Raw genomic sequence first — 27,366 nt, forward strand, 5'->3', positions numbered from 1 at the left:
GTGAATTGTTTTAAAAAACTGGGTTGTCTTATTATTAAGGTAGAAGGGTTCTTTACATATTCTAGATAATAAGTTGTTGTACATTACGTTTCTCCCAATTTATGGCTGCATTTTCATTTTTGGAACAGTATTTTTTGAAGAGCAAAAGTTTTTAAAACTAGTTCATGCTTTAGGTGTTGTATTTAAGAAGTCTTTGCCAAACTCAAGGTCACCAAAATTTTCAGCTAGTGTCATCCTTCTAAAGCACATAATTTGAAAACACTTTTCTGAAAACTACCTGAGGAAAAAATTGCTATATGATTTAATAGTGCTATGGTCTAAAATGGGGAAAAGAAAACGAAATGCTGATTGTAAATTTAACATCAATGCGCATAATCAAGTGCTCAATAATTATTTTTAAGCTATGGGTGCCTATCACTTGAAATGTGGAAGACTACTCCAACATAAAAAGACTCACACTTTAAATGAAATAATGAATGTGTTTTTATTTCTCTCCCAATTTTTAAAATGTGAACATTCTGTATTTCAGTCACAGCCTTTACTTCCAGGTGACTTCTTCATTGGGTCTCAATTCCCTGTGTGGAAATTAGAAAGGAAGGAAAGGAAAAGGTATAAATTAAACTTTCATGGGGGAGAAAAAGAAGAGCATGAGTTCAATATTTTATATTCTATTAAATTGACCCATTAAAGTTTTTATATAGACTCAACAGAGCCATTCTGTTCTCTCATGATTTTAAATTTTTACCAGCCCTTCAATTTCATTTTTCTAGATTTAGGAACCGTAATTTCTTAGTCTGTATGAAAGCTTTTATCCTCTGTTCACTTGAGGTTTTCTAAACCCTTTCTAATTCATGTGTGTGATCGTTCTTGAAATCCCTAACCATAGACCTCCTCTACATAGGGACTGTGAATGCTGCTCAAGCCTCTGGTCCCCAGAGCTTCTTCCCACCTAGGTGACACCCAGTGGCAGGCACCCTGCCTTGCTAACTACCTCTCTGCTGCCAAAAAAGCCATCTCCAGACACAACGGGACCAGGCAGCGATCAGCTGCCTTCTGATCACTTGGCCACCGTGTCTAGAGCTCTCCAGCAGTGTGGCTGCAAACATAGCACCGAGCCACTATTGGTATCACATATTTCAGCTACATTCTGGTTTATGTAAAATGCTGTCTGATAATGTGTGTGAAAGCCACATTAAAGTAGGCTTTGGTGAGCTAGTTTAAAACTTCGTTTCTATATTACAAATGTACCCTGAATGCCAAAAAAAAAAAAAAAAAAAAAATCCAAACATCGGAAATACCCTGTTCATAAACTGAAGACCTGTTATTCGAAAGGTAACCACTCAGTTTTATCCAAAGATTAAACGACAAATAATACTACAAAATGATAGCACTTGAATATAAGTTCTTGGGGGAAAAATTACCCTTTCTGCTTATTTTTGGCACACATGGTATTAAAGAGTATTACCAAAAGCTGGCCAATTGTTGGTTTAAAACAAACGTACAAACTAACCTTTTAAACAACAAACTCTTGTTCCGGAAGGCAGTTAGCTTTTCATCGCTCTTTTTGTCTAGATAACATCCAAGGACAAATCCCACAGGCACAAGTATATGTACCCAGTGGTCACGAACAATCTGAATTACGTTCATCATGAATGCTAAAAAAAAAAAAAAAAAACCACAAAAACAACAACAAAAAAGAAGAATGAGCAGAAATATAACTGCCTTTGAAATATCTTGAAAAATTGCATTTTGGGGCACATGGGTGGCTCAGCCGGTTAAGCTTCTGACTCCATTTCAGCTCAGGTCATGATCTCACTGTTGGTGTGGTCGAGCCCCACTTTGGGCTCTGTGCGGACAGCTCAGGGCCTGCTTGCATCCTCTCTCTCTGCCCCTCTCCCACTCGTGCACACACCCTCTGTCTCTCTCCCAAAATAAATACATTAAAAAAAATTTTTTAATTGCATCTGAAACAGAGAGCTAATCCCGAATTTAGTAAATGTTAAAAGCATAATAAGCCTCTTCAAATTTGCTCAGCATCAGAATGCAGTATACAACTTAAAATCTACTCGACGATTATATAGGTGACAATGGTTAATAGAAAAATTGCATTGCACTATGCGGTGCCTGGGTGGCTCAGTCGGTTAAACGTCCGACTTCGGCTCAGGTCATAATCTCACAGTTCATGAATTCAAGTCCTGAGTTGGGGTCTGTGGGGACAGCTCAGAGCCTGGAACCTGCTTCGGATTCTCTGTCTCCCTCTCTCTCTCTACCCCTTGCCCGCTCACACTCTGTCTCTCTCTCTCAAAAATAAATAAACTTAAAAAAAAAAAGTTTAAAAATTGCATTGCACTAAAATCAACTTATTAACTTTTTTTCTAGTTCCACTAGTGATCTGATATGGTACAGTGCAGAGAAATGGAGTATAAAAAATTCCACCTGCAAAAGCTGAGTATTTGCATCCTCCTACTGTTAACTTAAAACTTTTACACATGTGTAAAATCTTTTTAAGACCAAAAAAAACCTTTTAGGACCTCTTACAATACTAAAATACAATTATACTATTATGCCAAAACCCAAATTCTTTAGATAAAGCTATAAATATTGAAGACTAATTTTTGACTTAGCAGTAATTGTGACTCGGATAAACCCCATTAGCTATGATACCGCTACAGCACAAAGCTGAAACTAATTTTTGAAAGTAAATGAAGATATGAGAGAAATTAAAAAAAATAACCACATTCAACAATGTCATGCTAGGGGCACCTGGGTGGCTCAGCTGGTTGTGTGTCCAACTGCGGCTTGGATCATGATCTTGCCGTTCCTAAATTTGAGCCCTGCATCGGGCTCTATGCTGACAGCTCAGAGCCTGGAGCCTGCTTTGGATTCTGTCTCCCTCTGTCTCTGCCGCTCCCCCACTCTCTCTAAAATGAATAAACGTTAAAAAAATGTCATGGTAGATCTCAATATCAATCAGTGATTTTATAAAAGATATGGGCAGGAGGGAATTTACTTTCAGAGAACGACTACTAGGTACCAGAGCCATCATATAGTCTTATATGTAACATGAAATAACTATTATTATCCTAATTTTACAGATTAGAAAACACCTTAACCTAAAATTGAGTACAGAGCTGGAATTCAAACTCAGGTTTGCTCCAAAGCTCTGTATTCTATTAGATCACAATGCCTCTCTTCCTGAATTGATATTCCTGATCTCTTCCTGAATTCATGGGACTTAAGGGATTTTAAGTTCTAAGAGTTCCTAAAAGGTAGAAGAGGAAGAATAGAACTAGAAGCTACCAAATGGAAAATAAATTTGCATTAATTCCATAAAAACATAGTTGCATTGTCAGTTTTCTGTAAAAATGTGTACCTAAAGATGAACTCAAAATACATCTGCCTATATATGAATCTAAAATGAATAAATAATATACAATGGCTGAGAAGGCACAGGACAATACCCTAGTAAGAGAACACGTTACTGCCAACAAAAGTGCTTAGCACGAAACTGCTAGGATTAGGTAGACTGGATCCTGCCTCTCCTCCTACGATACCATTTCTCATACTTACACGTTCTATTACTATATTTCTCAAACTTAATCACTATCTAAAGGCACTGGGCTAGAAAATGGCCATGAAGTGAAAAGCTGCACAGTTACTATATACTCTATTTAACAAGGTGTAATATTACATATAGCAGGTGCCAGTCTGAATATCACCAATCTGGAAAATTATGAAAAGTAAATGAGGTATTTAAAATATATAACTTATAGTTCCGGCATTAAAGTTTTAGTCTATTGTCTACAGCTGTTATTCTCAAACTTGCCTGCACATCAAAAGCACCTGGGGAGCCCTGGGGCTCCTGGGTGGTTCAGTCGGTTAAGTGTCCGACTTTGGTTCCAACCATGATCTCATGGTTTTTGGGTTCGAGCCCTGCGTCGGGGTCTGTGCTGACAGCTCGGAGCCTGGAGCCTGCTTCGGATTCTGTGTCTCCCTCTCTCTCTCTCTGCCTCTCCCCTGCTCGTGCTCTCTCAAAAATAAACAAATATTAAAAAAAAAAATTAAAAAGCACCTGGCAGTCTTTATCAAAAATAGAGACTCCTTGGTCCTCCTTCTGGGTGGGGTTGGAAAAACCTGTAACTCAAAGAATTGTTTTAGTTAGCTAATTTGACGCAAATAGTTCTTGGGTAACCTCATCTTATTTTCTAGAAGATGGTGGCTCTCTTAGCATTGTGCCTTAAGTAACATTATTTGCATTTAGATACAAAGCACTTTTTGTGAATCTGACCAAGTGCCCACCAAATTATAGCCCCTTGTTTTATAAACTTGAGCCAGTCAAATATGGGAATAATACATGCCTTAATCAAACAATGTAACTTTGAAAGCAGGAAAATGCAGAATACTAGACAAGATAGGCCTCTGTAGAAATCAAGCTCTCATGTATTGTCACCTGTTGCTACAGATTCCTCAAATTTCTTAATAGGGGTCAAGCCTAACAGCACAGCAGAGTCAGATAGTGTTTGTATTTAATTTTTTTTTAATGTTTATTTTATTTTTGAGACAGAGAGAGACAGAGCATGAGTGGGGGGGGGGGGGGAATACAGAGGGAGACACAGCATCTGAAGCAGGCTCCAGGCTCTGAGCTGTCAGCACAGAGCCCAACGTGAGGCTCGAACTCGTCAACCGCGAGATCATGACCTGCGTTGAAGTCAGACACTCAACCCACTGAGCCACCCAGGCACCCCGAGATAGTGTTTGCATTTTAAAAAATGCCTGGTGACTCAGTCCGAGACTGTTTTAAATAAGCCCATGGCCACCCGTGGGCTATAAGCCATTATTGTTGGCATTCTTCCAACAGGGCAAGTAGGTATTTTGTCTGGCTCTACTCTGAGATTCTGAGAAGATTCTGAGACAAGCCTCTGAGGCCCTGGCTCCATATAGGCTCTCACATATATTCCACAGGTGAAGACTGGTCGATGGAAGGATTCTGTATGTTCAAAATACAGAACTGGGTCCAGCCACCATGATTCTATTGCTAGGAGGTAAATGACAAATCTTAGTCCCACAAGCATTTCATATTACACTTGTATCATCTATCTAATGGACTTTGGGAGCAGTGGCACTGAACATAATTTGTCCCCTGTATTTCACTGTGAGTGGATGACCAGGGAGGACAAAGATTTATGGACCTAAGAGTGAGCTAGAATGATTCCCGGAAGAATGGCTAGAAGGTGGAGTATAGACAGGCTCTGGTCATGGGCCCAAGACCACAGAGGGCTTTCAGTGATGGACAAACAGCAGTGAGGTCCTGGGACAGACTCCAATGAAACAAGCCTAGGTTTGGATGAAGAGTGACATCCACATGGGTGACCAAGAGAAGACTGCACTTAGTACTGTCTTCTTTCCACGGAAGACTCATGAAAAATTCTGCTTTTACTTTAGAACTGGGACTTGCTATGGTATTCCTAAGAAAAACGAATTGTTTTTTCTCTTACAGACTCAAGGAATCATTAACTTATCACCTGTCCTCTGTTACCAATGTTCCAAATTTTTTGCCCTACCTCTAGAAAGAGCAGACTCATATAGCACTGTCAGGTACGGTTCTTACTGCTTTTCACCATCACTAACCTCATGTAATCTTCACAACACTATGCGTGTCTGCACTAATGTCCCCGACGTAGGAGGCACATTTTTTTCATGAGGAAATCCAGGGACAATCAACTTGCATAATGTGACAAATGCAGTTAAGTGGTAGAGCTGGGATTAATACTCAGGCAGGGTGGCTCCTTGGTTCAAGCTACTTGTGCTTTATTGTCCGTTAAGGTAACTCTAGAGGTAAACATTTAGACCGACCTCACTCAGGATTATCTTATTTTTCTTAACATTACTTTTTCTTCAACCCAATTTTTCTCGCGTAACTTCTAAAAAGAAAACTGAATCTGGTATGCATTTTTGTAAGCCAATTTACGTTGTAAAAACATAAATGAATAGATATTTCAAAAATTAAATCCTAATCTCTAATAGGTCCCCACAGCACTTTAGATCGACATTTTTTTGAACCATATATATGATCGATGAAAAGCAGTGCGGGATGCGTGGAGAAACTGAACTGCTTGAGATCTGGAAACGTCTTAATGACATATCCACCCTGGAAACCAAGCACAAATGCAGTATTACATTTTTAAAGTGATATATGTGTGTGTGTGTGTGTGTGTGTGTGTGTGTGTGTACGCGCGCGCAATGGCCGGCTCAAGAAGGTTTGCGATTTGGAAGAGAACGAGGTTTCCAATCTAGAGCAACGAGGAGACAGAACGCTGAAACCTGGACGAATATGTGATGCTGGCAGAGAAGCAGCGGCTTCCCTGCTTGAGCCTGGAGTGCGACCCTGGCCTGTAACCTCTGCGACCCGGCCAAGGGCGGTCACCGGGTTATCCCTCAAAGACGTTTTCCAATAATGACAGCCTCCCACTACCCTTTCCAAAAGCCGCCAGGCGCAAAACGGGAGCCCAGCCGTCCCCGGGAAGAAACCCCCATTTCCCTTCCCCGTCTCCACCGCTCGCAAGCCCCGGGCCACCCCCCCGCCTACACGTACCGCCGCCGAGGGCTTTCCTAGAGGTGGACCCTCCCTGCCTACACAACGGGGCGCCTCGGCGCTCCTGGACCCGGGACCCACCTGCGGCCTTGGTGCCAAAAAAGACCCCACGACCCAGGGCAAAGGCGAGCCCAGTCACCGGCGCCGGCGGAAGCTGCGGCCTTGGGACCTGCCATTCGCCACGCCCGCTCGAAGAGAGGGGTGGCGGTGGGAAACCAAACCCCTTCTTCCTTTTCATGTTTGACTCTTCTCGTATTTATTTTAGCTTTTCACACATTATAAATTTTCTAAAACTACACCTTCGGTGCAAGATGACGGGACTTGTTGGGGTAAAGCGCCATCTCCTTCCCACAGCTTCGTCTCTACCCCTCGAAGATGGTATCGCCCTGGGCCTTCCCCGCCTCAGCGGCTCGCCTCCAGTTTCAAAATGGCGGCCGCCATCGGGGAGCCTTCTGCTGGCTGATCGTCACGGGTGCTGCTGAGCGAGCATCAGCTTTTCTCGCTCTTGAACCTGGATTCGACTAGGGGTTGGGAAGGGCAGTGGACGGCGTTGGGGGAGGACTGACGAGGCAAGTGAGGGCGGAGGAAAGGAGTGAGCCCTTTGGTGGGGGAGGGGGCGCCCTCGGCCCTCAGGGGAGACCCTGGCTCCAACTCCGGCCGGGTCTCTGCTGGGGACGTGCTCCTGGGGTTTCGGTTGCGACTGTCCTGGCCGGACCTGGCAGAAGTGCTCAGCGAGGGAAAGAGAAGTGATTTCTCCGGGGGTCTAGAGCTCCCGGTCTTTGTGGCAGTCCGTACGGTTCACTCCTATGTGCTCCCCCTCCCCCCCCCCTTTTTTTTTTTTTTTTTTTTGCTGTTTTCCTCTGCCCCGTTTCTCGGCGTTGGAGGAGTTAATCTGAGGCCAGCTTTGGCCTCGTGGTTACCGTGTTCTTGGACTCCTCGCTGGGGGTCTTCCCGTGGCCTCGGGTTCAAAGGCCACGAGACTGCTAAGCACTGGGCACGAAGTAGGCGTCCTTTTTAGTTAATCGACTCCGGGGACCTTTTAAGATGTTAACCACGCTTTATTAAAATTGTCTTGGCCTTCCGCGCCTCGCGCCCCCCAGCCTCCCCACCCTCCCAGCCCTCGCTTTGCCCTCGAGCGCTTCCACCGTCACTGTTTTACTAGCTCTTAAGTAAACTGGAGGTCACACCAGCCTTAACACTGGCAAGTGTGGCCTCCTGCCACCTGCCGAACCTGAGTTATCAATTACCCATCCCCAATTTTTTTATTTTGCAACCCTTGTGGTTTTTTTTTTTTTTTTTTTTTTAAGAAGCCGCTTCTCTTTCTGAACTAACCAGGAAGAGGCTTTTTTGTACCACGTGAGTTCAAAGGCCAACCCAGATTCCTTCGTTTTCCCTTGGATTTTGTGTAGTTCCTTTTGGTTGTCATCAACATGCAAGGTCGTTATTGAGAGAGCAAGTAACTGTAATTGATAATTGGGATGAATGAGTCCGTCAGACTCAAGGAAGCAATTTATGACCTGGTTAGGGTACTGTGGTTAGGTTAAGATTTGAGTGCTGTGCTTGATACTGGCGATACAAAGATGATCAGTTTTGCTCTTCGCCTATACATTCAACGTCCATTCAACAAACATTCTTAGTGCTGTTTGTGCTAAATGAAAATAAACCGCCCGAGGCCACCAAAAAGGCTTCACAAAGGAATAACTATTTGAGCTGGGTCATGAAGGGTCACAAGGAATTTACTAGGCTCGGGAGGAGATCATTCCTGGCTGCAGAGGTTTGAGAAGTTTTGGCGCGCTGGGGGAGAGTGGGAAGATAAATGTGCCGGAACATGCAGTGCAAGGGTGGTTGGCGAAGGAAGAGCGAGATTGAGAGCCACTTGTGAAGGACCTTGATTTCCAGCTAAGGAGTTCAGGCTTTATCCAGTAGTTAGAGGGGAGCCAGTGCACATACTTTGCACAAGGAAAGGGCGTGAGTATGTGTGTGTGTGTGTGTGTGTGTGTGTATACACACACAGGGTGGTCTCTGACAGCTGTACAGAGAATCAATTTGGAATAGGAAAACTAGATAAGAGGAAATTGCAGTCATTCAGGTAAGGTAATGTGTGCCTCAATTGAAGTAGGATAGTAATGGGTGTGAAAGAAACAATTTTTTTAAAAGTTTATTTATTTTGAGAGAGGGAGAGAGCTCGTGGGGGGCGGGGGCAGAGGGAGATAGAATCCCAAGTAGGCTCCATGCTATTTACTCAGAGCCCAATATGGGGCTTGATCTCACTAATTGTGAGATGGTGACCTGACCCGAAATCAAGAGTTGGATGCTTCACCGACTGAGCCACCTAGGTGCCTGGAGAGACCTTTCTGAATAGGATTCAACTGGTGGCAGCAATTTGGTGGAGGGAGGGTGACTCCAGAGGTTTTGGGCCAAGGGACTAAATGGTTGGTGATACCATTAAAGTCAAGCCTAAGATGGGGCGCCTGGGTGGCTAGGTCGGTTAAGCCTCCAACTTCAGCTTAGGTCATGATCTCGCAGTTGGTGAGTTTGAGTCCTGCATCAGGCTCTGTGCCGACGGCTCAGAGCCTGGAGTCTGCTTCAGATTCTCTGTCTCCCTCTTTCTGCCGCTCCCCTGTTTGTGTGCTTTCTGTCTCTCTCTCAAAAATAAATAAACATTTAAAAAAAAAAAAAAAAAGCCTAAGACATGTACATCAGAATAGAATGGTGCCAGCCTGCACCTTAAGGAGTGGCAGAGCACAGTGCTCTACAGATGAAATCATGGGTTTTAGAGTCTAGACCTAGTGCTGTTACTGCAGCCGTGAGCTACATGTGGCTGTTGAGCACTTGAAATTGTGGTTAGATTGATTTGAAATATGCTGTAAATATAAAATACATACTGAATTTCAAAGACTTGGTAAGAAAAACGATGTAGAATATCTCAATTTATTAATAATGATTACCTGCTGAAATGATAATATTTTGAATATATTGGGTTAAATAAAATACATTAAAAGTAATTTCACCCAAAACTTTTCAACGTGGCTGTGAATAAAATTTTTAATTACATTTATGGCTTGCATTATATTTTTGTTGGGCAGAGCCGATGCAGTCTAGACTAAGGATAGAGGAATTTGTAAGGAGGTGGGATTTGAACTGGGTCTTGACACAGTGGTGAGCTGGCGCCCTCCACTGCCAGTTAAAGCATTCAGGTTTTTGTTTTTTCAAGCAGTAAGAAGCCTTCCAAGATTTCTGAGCAAAGGATCATTAACCTGGCAGTAATGTTTAGGTTGAGATGAAAGGGAGGAAAGGCTGGAGGCAGAGAAACAGAGAAACCCAAATGTAAGGTAATGAGGTCCTGCTTTAAGGTACTGGTGGTAGGAATGGAAAGGGAATAATACATTTGAAAGCATTTTGAGGCTAAGAAAAATAATCAGGAGTTGGTAACAGACTGTTGAAAAAAAGTAAAGGAAGGAATCAAACATGTAGAATTTCAAGCCTTGGTTACTTAGATAAGAACTAATGAATTCATGTCATATAGTTACAAAGTACATTTGAGACCAAAGGCATTTAGTCTCAAAATAGAACCAGCAAAGTCTAAAGGAGGAAGTAGTTTGCTAAATACTCTTCCTTTTCATCCTTGCTCTCTGTATCTTACCTAATCAATCATCCATACCAGCTGATTTTCCTAAAATACAGAATTTCCTGTATTATGTCATCTTATTTGATAATGGATCTTAAAATGTTTCTCTGTTGCCTGAAGAACTAGATCCAGAGTCCAAGGCCTTTATCTGGCCCTTTTCTGTTCATTAGAATTTTTCTTTCATTTTTTTGCTTATATGAAAGTGTGCCCAGCTGCTTTTTCCACTAACACTCTATACATTTTTTGTGCCTTTGGTCATGTTATTCCCCTGTTTGAAATACCTTTTCTTTTTGTCTCTCGGGTCCTGCCCATCCTTAACGAGTAATTTAAGATCTCACCTCTTTTGTGATTCTCATTAACATAAGCTAATGTCAGTTTTTAAAATCTTATTTCCTAAACTGCATATTTAGCCCCTGATTGTGACCGATTTGGTACAATATTTTTGACTGTTATTATCTCTGTTTGTTTTATGTAAGCCTCAGCTTCCAAAAATTAGGACAGGTTTTCTTTTTAAAAACAGGATCATTTCTTATGCTACTTGCTGCTGCTCATGTGTTCACCTTAGGGCATGACATAGAAGGTAAACACCATAATTAAAAACAGAAGTAAATCTGTTATACCACATTTAGCAGACTCTCTTTATTTTTTAGATTTATGAAGAACTCTTCCCGTGAATTCATGGTGTTTCATCCTATATACGACTGAGATATCAGTAAGTGATGAATGTCTCTAGTAAAGATATAGCCACATTATAAGCAATTGAATTAAAAATACCTTTTCACCTGTTGAAACCTGGGTCTATCTGCAAAAAGCTTTCACATGAACTCATTCACTTCTGTCTGCAAGCTACTTTATTTCCACTTTGTAATCTAAATAAAGTGGAAGTGAAGGTGGATTTAAGTAGAAAAAGAGTTTCTCTTAGGCCACTAATATACTTGTGGTACAGGAAGCTTTTTGTCAGGGAGAACTTTTTTATTTCCTTTCCAAAATTGTATTTATAAATGTTTTTCATCAAATGGAGAATAAATGTCTTTGTACTTCTCATGCCTTACAAATAGGAATATGCTAAGTCCACATATTTTTAATTTTAACTTATTTGTTTCATCAATTCTTTATGGAACAACCACTATGTGTTTAAGACGTGTGCTAATAATATATAGTAAGGACACAAAAAAGGATCGAGCCTCAAAGAGCTCTCCCAAGCAAGGGGAAATGCATAAGAATAGGTAACTGTTGATGGTGTAGCCAGTTCACTAAGCTCATTTAACACTAGCCATACTTCATTCATTTAAGCTTTTGTTGACCCCCCCCCCCCCCCATGTGTTAGGCACTGTGGACACATTGGAGGATAACTGTGACCAGAACTGACCAGGTCTGTTTTTTCATGGAATTCATAGTCTAGTGCGGGGATGAGGAGGAAAGACAGGGATGGGCAAAGCAAGGAAATAAGTAACTAGCAGGCATAGAGAGCAGTAAGCATTTTGAGGGAAGTAGAGTGATGTCACAGGGTATAACTGAGTTGGGGAAGGACTTTCGGGTTGTTAAAAAACCATCTCAGAATAAATTTGAGACTGGGAAAACGTACAAACTAGTTAGAGGTCTTAGTGACAGTGGAGACAGAAGGGAAGTTTGAGAAATAGAATGGAGGTAAAAATGCAGCACTTAGTGATAGACCGGATGTGGGATACAAAGTAAAGGAGGGACTCAAGGATGAGGCCATCAGAGATCAGGTGATATTTATGGCTGTGGAACTGGTGAGATTACCTGGAAAAAAAAAAGTCCTGCTGAAGCATAGTGCCACATTTGAGGTGGAAGAAAATAAATAGCAAAGGAGATTGGGGAGTGGCCAGTGAGATACAAGGAAAACCAGGATGGAGGTGACACAGAAGCAGAGGGAGGAGGAGGAGAGCATTTCAGGGAGGCTGGAGCACTTACTTTTATTGAATGCTGCTACAGTTTCTGTCAGTGGAAGCCCGAGAAATGCCATTGGCTTAAATTGCGTAGAGGTTTGCCAGTGACCTTGATGAACACACTAGTAGTGGGCTGGTAGACAACGATGCCAGGTTTGGTAGTCTGAATGGGAGGCAAGAAAGTGGAGACACATGTGGACAAATCCTCTGAGAACTTTTGCAATGAAAGGGGAACATAGAAATGATGGACGACTTGCGGGGATAGTAGGATTAAGAGAGGGCTCTTTTAAATCGGGAAATTCTAGAGGATCTGTGTGTGCTAATAGGAGTGGCACATCAGTGATACATGGTTTGATGTGGGGAAGAGAGGGAATGGCTGAAGAAGTTCGGTCCTCTAGAAGGTAAACGAGAATGGCAGCCAGACTACTCATAGGGAGCAGGGCTATTGAGTTCATGTAATGGGAGACACAACAGTGTACGTGCAGATACATTAATAGATTTGGTATTGGAAAAGGAATTCTTGTCTGATGACTTCTATTTTCTGATTGAAAAATGAAGTGGGATTATGAATTGATAGTAGGGCGGAGGGGACAGTGCATGATGCTAGAGCAGAGAAGAGGCGATGTCAAGTAGCAGTCTCAGAGGTGGTCAGCCAGCGAAGAAAACTCAGGTTGGTGGGTAGTGCTTAGTGCCTCCTTGGGACACTATGAATTGACCATGAATTGAAAGAGCAGGTCGCACAGTTGTGGGATTGACCCCCATCCCCTCCCCTCCCTCCCGGCAACATAGTTCCTGGAATAGGCAAAGCAAATGATTGGAGTCAGTTGAGGTTGGGGTTTTGCCAGGTTGGTACCAAGAAGGACTAAAGCAGTGAGATACGTGATGGTATTTGCAAGATACTCATGATGGGTCGTGGATTGATGGGAAGGATGTGAATGGAGACTGGAGAGGGTGAAACCATGGTTGGTGGATGATGAGGGATTCGGTGAGGCCGAAGGATTTCTGGAGTGGGATTGCTGAGTGAGCGAAGCAGTAGTGAGAGAGTGAGATGCTGGAAGGTCAGATTTTGGAAATGGTGCAGCTCACGGGTGAAGAGGTCTAGGGCATACCTGTAGTGGTGGGTGGCTGATGGGAAACAGGGTTATGGGAGTGGAGAAAGGCAGGCACCAGAGTCAGTAGTGAAGTTACTAAGAAGACCAAGTCAGGAATGAAAGTCGTCCGTGAATGAGGTCAGGTTAACGGATGTCAGCAGCGAGGAGGAGAGAGGGAAGGCTCATTGCCTGCTGGGAGGCATGAGGCTCCGTGGGACTGGAGTATTTGAAGGAGGAAGGAGGAGACCTGGTTTGAGCTGCAGCGAGGAGCAAGGAACGCATACTTCATGCTTTCGAGGCACAGGGGGTGCAAGAGGAAGAAGAAAACCGTGTGAGGTTTTCTGGCAGGAGAACCAGTTTCTGTGAAGATTACCAGGTGAAGAGGACCTTCAGAGAAGAGGTGCGGTTACAGATGAGTGTGAGCGGCATCGTCCCAGAGAACGTACTGGAAGGACCCGGGAGGGATAGAAAGTAGGGGATTGGATCCGACAGGCAGATGTGCACGTCAGTGATCATGGATAACCCAGGAGTCTTGGATCTTTGGCTGAGACTGACGAGAGGAAAGATGATATGAGGTGGGATTAGCCTCCTGACAGCCTGTCATGAAAGGTGACAGTCAGTTTACCTTAGTGTGTTGATAGGACCTTGGGCAGCTGGTAAGAGGCCATCAGGTATGCGTGACCTCTCCTAACTTGCACAGTTGGCCAGGGAAGACTAATGTAGTGTGAGGAGCTAAGGTCTGAAATGTTGCTGTGGAGCTGTACTCTGCTAATCGGTGTTTCTGTCACATGTGTTTAATAGCACGCAGTTCTAGGTCTGAAATCCCAATAGATGTGTTCATGTTACACCTTGAAATTCATACGGTAGGCATCTCGACGTAAATTCCATCGAATATATGTTGTGCACTTACTGTGTGTCAGGTTCTCTCAGGAATTGCAAGCTTAAGATTCTACATCTGTCTTTTGTAGTTGCTTACTTTCCAGTGCAAGTGTTCTTAACATTAAACTCCCTAAAAAGGATTTCTTTGAGTATGTGTGCCTTGTTTGTTCCCTGACGACTGAGGGGAGAAGAAAGTGCAAAACTTTTATCAGATCCTCAAGCATGCCTGTTTATTTAAGGACCACTGGTCTAATAGGAGAGAAAGACATGGAAACTAATTGTAATGCAGTGAAATCATTGCCGTCACAGAGCAAAATAAAGGAAGCACAAAGTCACCTTGGAGGATGAGTTCGTTAATTCATTATACATTCATTTATCGGGGAGCTTGGTGTTCTCTAGTCTGTGTAATTTACACATTATTTGAAATCTTTCAACATCGTTTTTATGTGAATTATTAATACTCATGTTTATAGACTGGCATACATAAGTGAGGAGAGGTTAATTAATTGCTTAGACACACACAGTAGTAGTTTCAGATCTGAAACTGGTTCTAAAGTTCACGGCTTTTCATTAAGCCACACTGAGGAGCCACTGAAGGACTCGTTGTCAACAAGAGTGTGTAACGTCATGTTTGTGTTTTCAAATTTAGCAGTGATGGGAGTAGGTCTTTAATGTGTTTGATTTCTCTCTTTATGGAATTTTTAATCACTTAGAAACTTGATACAATGTTAATTTGTCTATTACGTGTGTTAGACTATGATGTGTGTTTAATTGTATTTTTATTTCTTTTAAAAGAACTTTTTGGATTGTTGTTTTTGGACCAAAAATGACATCTATTATCAAATTAACTACCCTCTCGGGGGTTCAGGAAGAGTCTGCTCTTTGCTATCTTCTGCAAGTTGACGAGTTTAGGTTTCTCCTGGACTGTGGCTGGGATGAGCACTTTTCTATGGATATTATAGACTCCCTGAGGAAGTAAGTTACTTCTCCTATTTTTAGACTTCAGTTAAATCAACTTCTCTTTTCTACACCATGATACCATTTTGATGTGACCCAGTGTATGTTCTCTTTGCTCTGATTTATAGTAAAAGACCTGATTTTGCATGCCAAAGAGCCAAAAAGTGACTGTTTTCATTTTTAAAGTTTTGATTGTATTATGAGCTATGTTTATTGAGATTCAGTAAAATGTTAATTGTTACTTGGCTAATGGGTCCCAGTGGAGATCTTTGCACCCTAATTTTAGAGAAGATTAGGTTTAGAAGAATTTGAAGAGGAAAAAACCTTCCCTGTGGAAGGTCTGCCGTCAGATCACATTTGCTTACTTTCTATGTGTTGAGGCTCTACACTGAGAATTGGTGCCCAGAATACTGACCATGTGATATAAAACAATACTGATCCATCAAAGAAAAATTCACTTATGTTTTCAGTTATATTAATTATGGAAGGAAAGGGGACTGAAATGTTTGGAAACTAGAACTTGTAGCAAAACATTTTTTTTCCTAATTTTCTCTGTCACTGAGAGTGTGTGCTTTATTGATTGAAGTTTCACTGTAGAGAATGTGCTATCAGGCACCATGCTAAAAAGCAGAGGCAAAAATCCATAATAAACGTGTGGCCATTTCTGAATGAACAATTTCTGAAATTTCAAGTTGAGTTCTTCAACCTAAATTAATGGCATATAAGATAACCAATCAAAATCAGCTTCTGTGTGGTGTGTCTACTGGTTCTCTTTTTCCTTTTTTAATTTTTTTTAATGTTTATTTATTATTTTTTGAGAGACAGAGAAACAGAGTGTGAACGGGGGAGGGGGAGAGGGAGGGAGGGAGACACAGAATCCCAAGCAGGCTCCAGGCTCCGAGCTGTCAGCACAGAGCCTGATGCGGGGCTCGAACTCAGGAACCGTGAGATCGTGACCTGAGCTGAAGTCGGACACTTAACCGACTGAGCCACCCAGGCGCCCCTCTTTTTCCTTTTTTTGAAAAAGATGTGTATAGACATCACCTGTTTCTGTGCAACATATTCCATACTTGTGATATCTATGCAACATGGGGGTAGTAATAACTGAAATTGATTGGTGTCGTAACTTTAGCTCTTAGTTTTCCTCTTTGACCCCAGCATAGTCTTTACTCTTCAAAACAAGTCTGGAGAAACGGAGAGAGCGTTTTGATCCTGTTCTTGTAGGCATGTTCACCAGATTGATGCAGTGCTGTTGTCCCATCCTGATCCTCTTCATCTTGGTGCCCTCCCGTCTGCTGTCGGGAAGCTGGGGCTGAATTGTGCGATTTATGCGACCATTCCTGTTTATAAAATGGGACAGATGTTCATGTATGATCTTTACCAGGTAAGTGAAACGGTCAAAAAAAGCTTTTTGTACTCCTGCAGTGATCATTTTTAACCTTTTATTTGTGTTTTTCTTTTAGTCTCGACACAACACAGAGGACTTTACGCTCTTTACATTAGACGATGTGGATGCAGCCTTTGATAAAATACAGCAGTTAAAATTCTCTCAGATTGTGAATTTGAAAGGTAAAAGAATGTCTGCAGTAGTAATTGGACTAACAGGGTTTAAGCTGCTGACAAGTCCAGGGAGAATTTGTAGTAAATATCCTAGGGCCTGTGGTCTGAAAAAGCAAAGATTAGCATCTGATTAGTTCTGATATGGACGCTGAACTTCTCCCAAGTCGTTTGGATTTTAAAATAGTCCAGGCTAAATAGCAACAAAACGTTAATAGCTCAAGCCTTTTCACATGCAGCCGGGGAAAACTTACTGTTTCCTGTGTATGGTGCACAAAGGTGATGTGGCCGCATCCTCCTCCTAGGACTTCACAGTGGGGTTGAGGGGCTAAAGCCGCTCTGGTGACAGGAGGTGGTGTTCAGGCCTGAAGGAGATGCAGTGCCTTGGCGGCATAGTAGCAGATAACTGAATTCTAGAATCGGATATTAAGAAGTTTATTATGTAATTAGGTCAGGAAGTCCTCTCTTAAGTATACATTTCTCCTCTGTGGAGAGATAGGTATTAAAGGTTGTCATAAATATGAAGTCTGGCAATGAAATTGAAAAAATGGCATAACAGTGGACTCTGGTGATTTAGTCAAGAAATAACAATGGTCACAACAGTTTTGCTTGCGCTTAATTTTTCTGTAGGATAGATTTTTTACCATAATGAGATTTGAATGGTTACTCTGTGAGTTTAGAGGTTAGCAGAAGGAGAAACATTTGATGATTGTATGTACAGTGTAAATATTCAAATGTATTTGGAGTGCCCGGATGACTTACTTGGTTAAGTGTCTGAATCTTGATTTCGGCTCAGGTCATGATCTCACAGTTCGTGAGATCGAGCCCCTCATTGGGTTCTGCACTGACACTGCAGAGCCTGTGTGGGAGTCTGTCTCTGTCTCTGTCTCTCTCTCTCTGTCCACCCTCCCTCTTTTTCCCTCTCTCTCCCCCCACCCCCTCTGCCTCTTCCCCACTCTTAACTTGCTCTCTCTCTCTCAAAATAAATAAGTAAAAACAAAAAATATTCAAATGTATTCATTCGTACTAAGTAATTAATAGTGTATTGGCTTTTAAACTTGATTTCTATATACTACTTTTTATAAGCACCAATAGGTCTGCAAAAATTCCTAACAATATGACAAGAGTGTTTGTAGTGAAGGAGTGGAGTAGCTGGGGGACAGGAGAGCGAGACTTGCATTTTCATCGTATGCCTTGTTACTTTGGAATGTTGTATCACTGTATATATTAGCTATTAAAAATAGTTTACAAGTAAATAAGCTTTCTTTAGGATTGTAAAAGAAATCTGAGTATTGTCATTATCTTTTTGACACAGGTAAAGGACATGGCTTGTCTATCACACCTCTGCCAGCTGGTCATATGATAGGTGGAACAATATGGAAAATAGTCAAAGATGGAGAAGAAGAAATTGTCTACGCAGTTGACTTTAACCACAAGAGGGAGATGTAGGTATATCAAGACAAAAGCTAACGGAGATGCAGTTGGTGGTGTTTCATTCTTTGGGGGGAAACTTAAAAAGTTATTATTTTTTTTAACCAGAAATCTAGAACTATTTAAAAGCCTCAAGTAGTGAACGTTTTCAAACTTAATTATTTTCACTGTAAGGGAAAACTTTGATATAAGAGATAAAATATATTTTACAAATTTACACGTAAGTATCCACTCTATAAAACAGGTATCTCCCTGGAGATGTTGGAAAGGAGATTAATTTTTGTACATAAAATTATATCTTATATGCTACTTCACCTGCTATTTAAAGGAACTTTGTGGATGGGTTTTTTTTTTTAATAAAGTTAGTAATTATCATATAACTACATTTGAAGTCAGACTCCCTTAAAAAAAAAATGAAGTCAGACTCCCTTTAAAAGGGAACATAGTAATTGTAAGTTTAAATATTTCATTTTGTATTCACAACATTACAATAAAATTGTTTTGTAGAGGCTTCTTTTGTAATTTCTGTACATTAAGTTTATAGTTATTTTGTATTAGATTACAAAAGCCTCAAGATCTTCTGGATCTTCTATTTAGAGATATATAAGTAATGAATTTTAGGCTTTTATAGTCACAGATTAATGAGTAAAGGATGGATTTTTGAGTAATGGTATTCAGACATTTTGGGGGAAAGTTTGTGTCTTTTTTTTTTTTACTGCTTATCAAATATATTTTAGATGGATTAAAATTAAATAGAAAATGAAACAACATTCATGAGTCTAATCTCTGATTTGGAAAAGAGTTTGTAAGTGTAAAGTTACCGGACCAGGTTACAACAGAAAACTTTGATAGATTTGGTTATATACAGATTCAAAATGTCTGAAATAATTAAGACCAATAAAATAGAGAAAATATTTGCAGCAAGTTGGCTAAAGACATTTATATGTAGAAGAACAGATATTAACCAATCAAAAAGATGCCGGTGACAAAATGGACAAAAGTTATAATGTAAAATTAAAATGATAATTCTTTTTAAAATTACATACCATTAAAATGACTCTTAAATGGTAATATTCTTCCAGGAAATATTGTGTGAGTTGCTCATTCTTTCTGGTTGAACTTTTCTGGACAAGGGAGAGCTTTCTAGAAAAGGTTAAATCTTTCTGCAAGCCAGTTAGCAAAATTGTATATTGTAGTAAATACATCTCTAGGAATGTGTCCTAAAGAAACCATCAGAAATGCAATTGAAACTTTTTGCCAAAATGTTCTTTGAGATTATTTATAATGACAAGAAAAGTAACCTAAATAATAAAGGGAAGTGATCAAATAAAACACACAGTAGGGAGTTCTTACAGTTGTTAGAAAAATAGATTTAGAAACCAATTTTAAGGTCATGGGAGAAAACCAGGGTATAGAACTGAATATATAGACATGGGATGTCACTTTTAAAAAATACGTTCACACGTATATGCATAGAAAACTGTGTTTATATGCTTAGAAGGATATATGCCAGAATAATGTATCGATTTCTCTGAGTGGTGGTATGCTGGAAGATCTTAATTTTCCTTTTTTAAAAATTTTTTTTAATATATTAGATTTCTTATCAATGAGCATGGGTACTTTTATAGTTAGAGGAAAATCTTATAAAAGAAAGTTGCTTGTTTTTTAGGTGAGATAAGCTACTGTTTATTTGAGGTGATATAAAATATTTCTCTTCTTCAACTTTGTTATAGCCATTTAAATGGATGTTCCCTGGAAATGCTAAGCAGACCCTCCCTGCTTATCACAGATTCATTTAATGCTACGTATGTGCAGCCTCGGAGGAAACAGAGAGACGAACAACTTCTGAGTATGTATTACCTAATGTCCTCTGTGGAAGTGCATGGTAGTGTGAAATACTGTTTTTTCTATTTTGTTTAACACTTTTCTTGTCATATGAGCTTGGTTAACTCTAGTATTTTTGAAAAAATATTATGTGATGTTATCATTATTTTGTACAAAAAGATGCTTTAGTTCCTTTGAATTTAGCTTTTGTGAGATAGTTATAAAGATTGACCTCTCCCTGCCCTTCAGCACATAGCTAGCTCTATTTGGCACTCACTGGTATGTGTCTGGGGAATGCCAGAATGTATAAAGAGCTCACAGAAATCATTTAGAAAAACATTTACACTCTAAAAAAATGAACCAAGGAGATACACGAGGGTGGAAATAGTCCACTGATTTTGGTGTTGGGTGTCTTACATTCTAGTAGTCTTGGTTCTAAAGAGGAGCCTCCGGACCATCCCTGGTTGCTTCTGATTTGGCTCTAGCTGCTTTACCTTTTATTCTTTTTTTATAAGCTGCATGGGATTTCAACAAGAAAAATGGATCCTGCTTTTACACGTTTGAAACCACTGCTTTCATCTCTCTATTTAAAAAGCATAACTTGGGGCGCCTGGGTGGCTCAGTCGGTTAAGCGTCTGACTTCGGCTCAGGTCACAATCTCGCGGTCCGTGAGTTCAAGCCCCGCGTCAGGCTCTGGGCAGATGGCTCAGAGCCTGGAGCCTGTTTCCGATTCTGTGTCTCCCTCTCTCTCTGCCCCTCCCCCGTTCATGCTCTGTCTCTCTCTGTCTCAAAAATAAATAAACGTTAAAAAAAAAAAATTTAAAAAAAAAATAAAAAAATAAAAAGCATAACTTGTGGGGGCACTGGGTGGCTCAGTCGATTGGGCATCTGACTCTTGACCTCTGCTCAGGTCTTGATCTCAGGGTTGTGAGTTCAGGCCCCATGTTGGGCTCCATGCCCTACTTAAACACATAATCTGTGTCCTATGTTTTAGTCACCTATTCAATTCTTACGTCTTTTTGTTTGTTTTTGCGAGAGTTTGTTTTTACCAAATATTTCAAAGTGGATTTCCATGCTCTAGATTAAAGTCTAAACATAAAGTATAAATGTGTGCATGTGTGTGTATACATTTGGGAATCATTTATAACAAAATTATAAATAATTGACCCCGGTGTAGTGTACGAATGTCATTTTATTTCTTTTAAAAAAATTTTTTTTAAGTTTATTTATTTTGAGAGAGAGAGAGAGAGAGAGCACACAAGCAGGGGAGAGGCAGAGAGAGAGAATCCCAAGCAGGATCTGCACCACCAGTGCAGAGCCTGACATGGGACTCAAACTCACGAACCGTGAGATCATGACCTGAGGCAAAGTCTGACTCTTTTTTTTTTTTAATTTTTTTTTTTTTTAAACGTTTATTTAGTTTTGAGACAGAGCATGAATGGGGGGAGGGTCAGAGAGAGAGGGAGACACAGAATTTGAAACAGGTTCCGGGCTCTGAGCTGTCAGCACAGAGCCCGATGCAGGGCTCGAACTCACGGACGGCGAGATCATGACCTAAGTGGGATGCTTAACCAACTGAGCCACCCATGCGCCCCCAAAGTCTGACTGTTAACTGACTGAGCCACTCAGGCACCCCTTGAATGTCATTGTTCCTGTGTACTCTCGGTGAAGAGGGTTGGGGACCACTGATTTACAGTTTTTTCAGTGAAAAAAAGTAGAGTTAATGGCAATGTCCTTCAGTCCTATGAGGATACATTCACAGGATGTACAAAAAGTAGTTGTAATAACGTGAATGGAATTTTAATTTTGCACTTGGCCTGAGTGCTCATTTATAACTTATAGTCTTTATACTAAAAACGTGGAGATGACGTCATCTTCAATTTTGTAGCAAGGTATTGTTATGCTTGCTACAGAATGTATATTCTTGTTTTCTAGCAAATGTCCTGGAAACGCTTCGAGGTGATGGAAATGTGTTAATAGCAGTGGACACTGCAGGCAGAGTTTTGGAACTTGCTCAACTCCTTGACCAGATCTGGAGAACTAAAGATGCAGGGCTAGGAGTCTACTCACTGGCACTCCTGAATAATGTCAGCTACAATGTGGTGGAGTTTTCGAAGTCCCAGGTTTGTTTCCATCTTGTCTTTCGTAATAAAGAAGGTTGCTACAGAAATTGGGCTTATGGAAAGCAATGTTTTAGTTGTCCTTTGGATTTTATTTTTCTGTGAAAGAGGTTGATGATGATGGTGGTGATAATGGTACTAAAAGCTAAAAAAGAACCACTTGTACTGTGTGTTCTGTGGAATATTTCATGTAATCCTCATGTACCCTGTGAAGTAGCTTCTGTTTTTGTCCCCATCTTACCGATTGGGTAAGTTGTTTCTCCTCTAATGCGTGGTATCACATTCTGTAAAATGGGGACACATACCTCCTAGGATATAAATGGTAGAATCCATTTTTCCCTTTCTGAATGAACTCTTTCCCTTGAACTAGAAATTTTGGGTAAGAGATTTATTTAGAACTTGTACTCTGCTTTCTCAGTAAGATTTAAGGTGACGTGTAACTGAGATATAATGCAGAATTGGATTTTTAGGGATGAACTGTGGGGTGGGAGGATGTCGTCGTTGGGGACAGAGCAGAAAATAAGCTGCTCATCAAAACGGTTCAAGTTTAAGCAACCACTGGTGGGAAAGACTTAAAAAAAGGCATTACGTGAACTCTTCGGCTTTGTAGAAGACACTGAAGTTACAGTCTAGTATTCTCTACTTCTTGTCATCCTTTCCCCCCATACCAGGTAGAATGGATGAGTGACAAATTGATGAGATGTTTTGAAGACAAAAGAAATAATCCATTTCAGTTCCGCCACCTCTCTCTGTGCCACGGTCTTTCTGACCTGGCCCGGGTACCGAGCCCTAAAGTGGTGCTTGCCAGCCAGCCCGACCTGGAATGTGGATTTTCAAGGGATCTCTTTATTCAGTGGTGTCAGGACCCTAAAAACTCAATCATTCTAACCTACAGAACTACTCCTGGGACTTTAGCACGTTTCCTAATTGATAATCCTTCCGAAAAAATTACAGAAATAGAGGTAAGCGCTTGTATGTGAACTTTTGTCGTAAAACCGTTTGGGGGACACATTATGCACGATGCTTATAAAAATCAGTGACCAGAAATTAAGCTTGAAGTTGTTTCCAGATTTTTATGAGTTGAGAGCCTTTCCCAGCACAAATTTCAGAGCTCCTTAATTGGAAATTGTCATTCTTTAACCCTTCCGTGGTATCCTCTGGAACCGTGCCCAGAAGGTAGCACATACGCTGTGTTTTTAATCCCTCTGTGAAAAAAGTTCCGTCTGCATCCTTTCCCTAATTGAAATTGAAATCTGGCTGTTTCCTAACATGCTCCTTTGCCTGTGGGCCTCCCAAGTAGGTGCTCTTTGTTTCTCTTTCACACCTTATGCGCTTTGGGTGGGGTAGGTGTCCTTTTTCCGTATCGCAGCTTTCAAGCCATTTGTCTTCCCTCTGGGTTATGCCATCAGACTTGACAGTATACTGACCCCTTCTGACATTTCCTGATCTCTTGGTCATTCTCTGTTACTCATTGGTGGCTTTAACCTGGGCCACAGTCTTCCTGTCCACTCACTCAGGACTGCCTTCTTGATGACTCTAGCTTCCGTATGTGTGATCTGTCCAAGTCCTTGGCCCTCTCAGTTCCTTGACACCTTGTTTCTTAATGATCTTTTCCTCCAATCCACCTTAGCCATCCCTTCCCACAACCATGCTGTCTACTCTTGTGGTCATACCCTTTACCTTGTTATGGGTTATCTTTAAAGATCTCTACCTCAAGCATCCCACTCTGATCTTACAGCTGACTTGCTCTAATACTCCATGCCAGCAATTTTGTGGTCCCACTGGGACTTTCAGTTTGTGAACCTTGCCACTTTGACTATCCATTGCTCCAGCTTCTAGTTAATGGTCCGTTGTTACTTTAGAAACACCTTTAACTCTGTTAGCCTCCTGTTTATTGTAACCACCTGGCAAAGCTGTGACTCTGGTTAAACCCTTTGCTTGGCCATGCCTCTACCCAGGCAACCTTATGTTTGTTACTAGTGTTAATGCACCACTGGGTGGATAGGCTTCCCTTCACATTCATGACCTCACATCTCAGACCGACACTTAACCACCAGCCCAGCATGTTGTAGGATATTCCTTGTCCTACTCCAGTAAGATAGCTTCGCACCTTCTTTCTCCCCAAATATCCCACAGCCCATCTCAGCCCTCACTCATAGCACAGGAACTTGTTTCAAACTTAGCTAAGAAGTAGAAGCAGACAAGAGTCCCTTATCTTCTCCCCACTAAATAGCCTAACTTGTTTCTGTATCTGCACTTGCTGCTTTATCTCCTGTTATGGGAGCAAGACAATTGGCCGAATGACCAAAGGCTATTTTGCTTCATAACCAACTCATCAAATCTATCAGTTTTCCAAAACTAGTATCATTACCTATAAAGTTTATAGCAGTTGATACTGAATGGGTTGATAACTGCCAAAGCTGTGCAGTGTTTTAGATGACACTTTATTTTTCCTTCCTAGGAACCATTTTAAGGAATGTTTAGTTTGATAAAAGCTGAGTGATAAGGGTACCTTAGTCTTTAACTCTACTTAAGAAAGTACGAAAATCTCAAATACATTCACTATCAATATGGAATCGGTGAGGAAGGAGTCAGAACAAGCAAATCAAAGTACACACTGTCCTTTGGGTTATTGAATAGCTTAGAAACACAAAGGTTTTTAAAAAAAAGTTTAAAAGGGCTCAGAAATACTTGAAATAGTTTCTTCAGATAAGAAACACTGAATCTGAAAATAATAATTACTAGAAATTCAATTAAGGCGGATATGCCATTTGAGGAGTTAATAAAAATATTAAAAGCGGTTTGAGTTTGGAAAACGTAGAAGGGGACATTTGGAGCTGTAACGTGAAATGTTAGGTTTTTGACTTTTTAGTAAGTGGTACTAATGCTCAGGCTTCTTTCCTTTCTCCCCTTGTAGGACTGTTTCTTCTCTCTCTGTTTCCTGTTAGTTTTCCCCTCTACTTGGGCATATCCGAAACACTTACTGTTCTTCCTGCCCCCAGTCCCACACTTACTCTTTTCTGAGTCTTTCCCATCTCAGCATAATAGCAGCACTTTCCACATATTGACTCTTGCCAGAAAAGTACAGATTTTTTAAATGTCCATTGGTGTACAACATAATGTTAAGGGTGTGCGTGTTCTCTCGCCTGTACCCAGACCAAGAAACATATCACCAGTACCCAGACGTTCCCTTCCCGATCCTTCCTGTCCCCTCCCCAGGGCAACCACTATCTTTTTTTTTTTTTTTTTTTTTTTTTTTAAATTTTTTTTTTTTTTTAACGTTTATTTATTTTTGAGACAGAGAGAGACAGAGCATGAACGGGGGAGGGGCAGAGAGAGGGAGACATAGAATCGGAAGCAGGCTCCAGGCTCTGAGCCATTGGCCCAGAGCCCGATGTGGGGCTCTAACTCACGGAGTGTGAGATCGTGACCTGAGCTGAAGTCGGATGCTTAACCGACTGAGCCACCCAGGCGCCCCAAGCAACCACTATCTTGACTTCTGATGCATAGATGAGTATATTATAAACATTCAGATGTTTTTGAATAATTTAATTCATTTTAATAACTCCATAATAATGCAGGCGTATATATGTACTGTGATTATTGAATCTGGCGGTTCTCAAAAGTATGGTGTGAGGACTCCTGAGAGGGGGGCCTGAGATCCTTTCAGGGAGTCCCCAAGGTCAAAGCCACTTCTCATAGTAATGGTAAGATGCTATTTGCCTTTTCACTGTGCCTACATTTAATGTTGCCGAGTGAAAACGGTGGCGGGAAAGGTGCTGGTGCCGTAGCATAAACTCAGGCAGTGGTACCAGACGACAGCAGTCACCGCATTTCGCATTGCCACACGCCCGAAGTTCCAAAGAAGAGTCCGTTTCACTTAAGAATGGCCTCGATGAAGCAGTAAAAGTCATGAATTGTATTAAATCCTTTCAGTAAAAGGTTTTTAAAGCTCTGGGTGGCAGGCTGGGAAGTGTGCCTAAAGCAGGTATGCCGCACGCTGATACGTGATGTTTGTCTCGAAGAAAGCCAGTTGGGGAACTGAGTTGTGAGTTACACTGGCCGCTTTCTTCTTGGAACGCCATTTTTTCCTTGAAATAATGACACAGCTCTTCAGACTTGGGTATCCTGGCAGAGATGAGCGAGGTGAGCTTGTCACTCTGAGGAAAATAATTGACAGCGTTTGTTGCCTAAATCCAATAAAATTCAAACTTTCAAGTGAAAATTAGAATTTTGGAAAGCTGTGCTCATCACCAGGAGATGGACAACATAAACTTAGAAGACTTTGCTGATGGGGTTGGTAGTGATATTTGCAAACGTGAGGTTTAAAATATTGTCAAGGTTTATAAGATTCCTGTAACTTGGTGAACCGTATTTTGCAAATAACTAAAGCTTGTAGGTACAAAATAGCACACAAATAAAAGATCCATTCAAAGTGCAAGATAAATCGATCACTTTTAATATGTAACACTATAAAAAGTTATCGGTATCTTTCAGATTCCACATTACGCCTAATTTTTAAGAAACAACCAGCGTTTTGGGGTGCCTGGGTGGCTCAGTTGGTTAAGCATCTTACTTCAGCTCAGGTCATGATCTCGTGGTTTGTGAGTTCCAGCCCCGATTCGGGCTTTGTGCTGACAGCCCAGAGCCTGGAGCCTGCTTCGGATTCTGTGTCTCCCTCTGTCTCTGCCCCTCCCCCATTCATGCTGTGTCTTTTTCTCTCAAAAATAAACATTAAAAAAATTTTTTTGAAAACCTTTTTTTTAAAAAAAAATGTTTATTTATTTTTGAGAGAGAGATAGAGGGTGCATGCACGAGTTGAGGAGGGACAGAGAGAGAGAGGGAGAGAGAGAATCCCAGGCAGGCTCCATGCTGTCCGTGCAGAGCCCAACATGGGGTTTGATCCCATGAACCAGGAGATTGTGACCTGAGCCGAAATCAAGAGGCGGATGCTAACCGACTGAGCCACCCAGATGCAGTGTTAGAATTTTAACGTAACATCAAAGAATATTCATGGAAACACTATTTAAATATATTTCCCTTTTCCAACTATACATCTGTGTGAGGCTGCATTTTCTTCATATGCTTTAACCAAAACAACATATTGCAAGAGAATGAATTCAGCAGATGTGAGCATCCAGCTGTCTTATATTGGGCTACAAAATAAAGAGACTTGTAAAAATGTAAAATAATGCCATACTTTTTACTAATTTTTTTGTGCGGCCGGGGGTGGGTGGGGGTCTTTGGAAAGTGTAATTATCTCTTGTAAAAATATGCTGTTAATGTGTAATGATTTTATTACTTTTTAGTGAAAAGATGAATATTTTAAAATTTTCTCACTTTTAATTTCTGATTTGGTAGACATTAATAAGTGTAA

The 27,366-nt window shown here is 41.0% G+C and overlaps 2 protein-coding genes across 4 annotated transcripts in view; one reads left to right on the plus strand and one right to left on the minus strand.

The window, feature by feature from the left end:
• Positions 1–467: 467 nt before the first annotated feature.
• Positions 468–6,802, minus strand: NDUFB1 (NADH:ubiquinone oxidoreductase subunit B1). 3 transcript variants are annotated; one of them, XM_060620595.3, is made up of 3 exons: positions 6,674–6,802; positions 1,511–1,655; positions 468–575 (listed from the first exon to the last, which is right to left on the minus strand). In XM_060620595.3, the coding sequence occupies exons 2-3, from the start codon at positions 1,648–1,650 to the stop codon at positions 539–541; spliced, it is 177 nt and encodes a 58-aa protein (XP_060476578.2). In that variant the 5' UTR covers positions 1,651–1,655; positions 6,674–6,802; the 3' UTR covers positions 468–538. The 3 variants fall into 3 exon arrangements, with proteins under 3 accessions (XP_060476578.2, XP_060476577.1, XP_078304017.1); XM_060620594.3 differs by having other exon boundaries at positions 6,593–6,722; XM_078447891.1 differs by lacking the exon at positions 6,674–6,802 and adding an exon at positions 4,073–4,131.
• A 199-nt stretch (positions 6,803–7,001) lies between these two features.
• The window catches only part of CPSF2 (cleavage and polyadenylation specific factor 2), a 32,501-nt gene continuing 12,136 nt past the window's right edge, over positions 7,002–27,366 (plus strand). Inside the window, exons 1-9 of the mRNA XM_078447890.2 lie at positions 7,002–7,161; positions 10,871–10,932; positions 14,896–15,075; positions 16,282–16,441; positions 16,521–16,626; positions 17,930–18,059; positions 19,779–19,894; positions 21,805–21,992; positions 22,661–22,951. Coding sequence (XP_078304016.1) covers positions 14,927–15,075; positions 16,282–16,441; positions 16,521–16,626; positions 17,930–18,059; positions 19,779–19,894; positions 21,805–21,992; positions 22,661–22,951 — 1,140 coding nt within the window. The 5' untranslated portion in view covers positions 7,002–7,161; positions 10,871–10,932; positions 14,896–14,926. The remainder of the gene's footprint in view (positions 7,162–10,870; positions 10,933–14,895; positions 15,076–16,281; positions 16,442–16,520; positions 16,627–17,929; positions 18,060–19,778; positions 19,895–21,804; positions 21,993–22,660; positions 22,952–27,366) is intronic.

Source organism: Panthera onca, chromosome B3, assembly GCF_046562875.1.
Source record: "Panthera onca isolate mPanOnc1 chromosome B3, mPanOnc1 haplotype 2, whole genome shotgun sequence".
Classification (NCBI taxonomy): domain Eukaryota; kingdom Metazoa; phylum Chordata; class Mammalia; order Carnivora; family Felidae; genus Panthera; species Panthera onca.

Bases quoted from the DNA above. Each gene is read 5' to 3' on its own strand.
- NDUFB1 (XM_060620595.3), bottom strand. From the start codon at position 1,650: ATGATGAACGTAATTCAGATTGTTCGTGACCACTGGGTACATATACTT. The intron at 576-1,510 runs GTTAGTTTGTAC...ATTTCCACACAG, and splicing joins AAGAGTTTGTTGTTTAAAAG to GGAATTGAGACCCAATGAAG.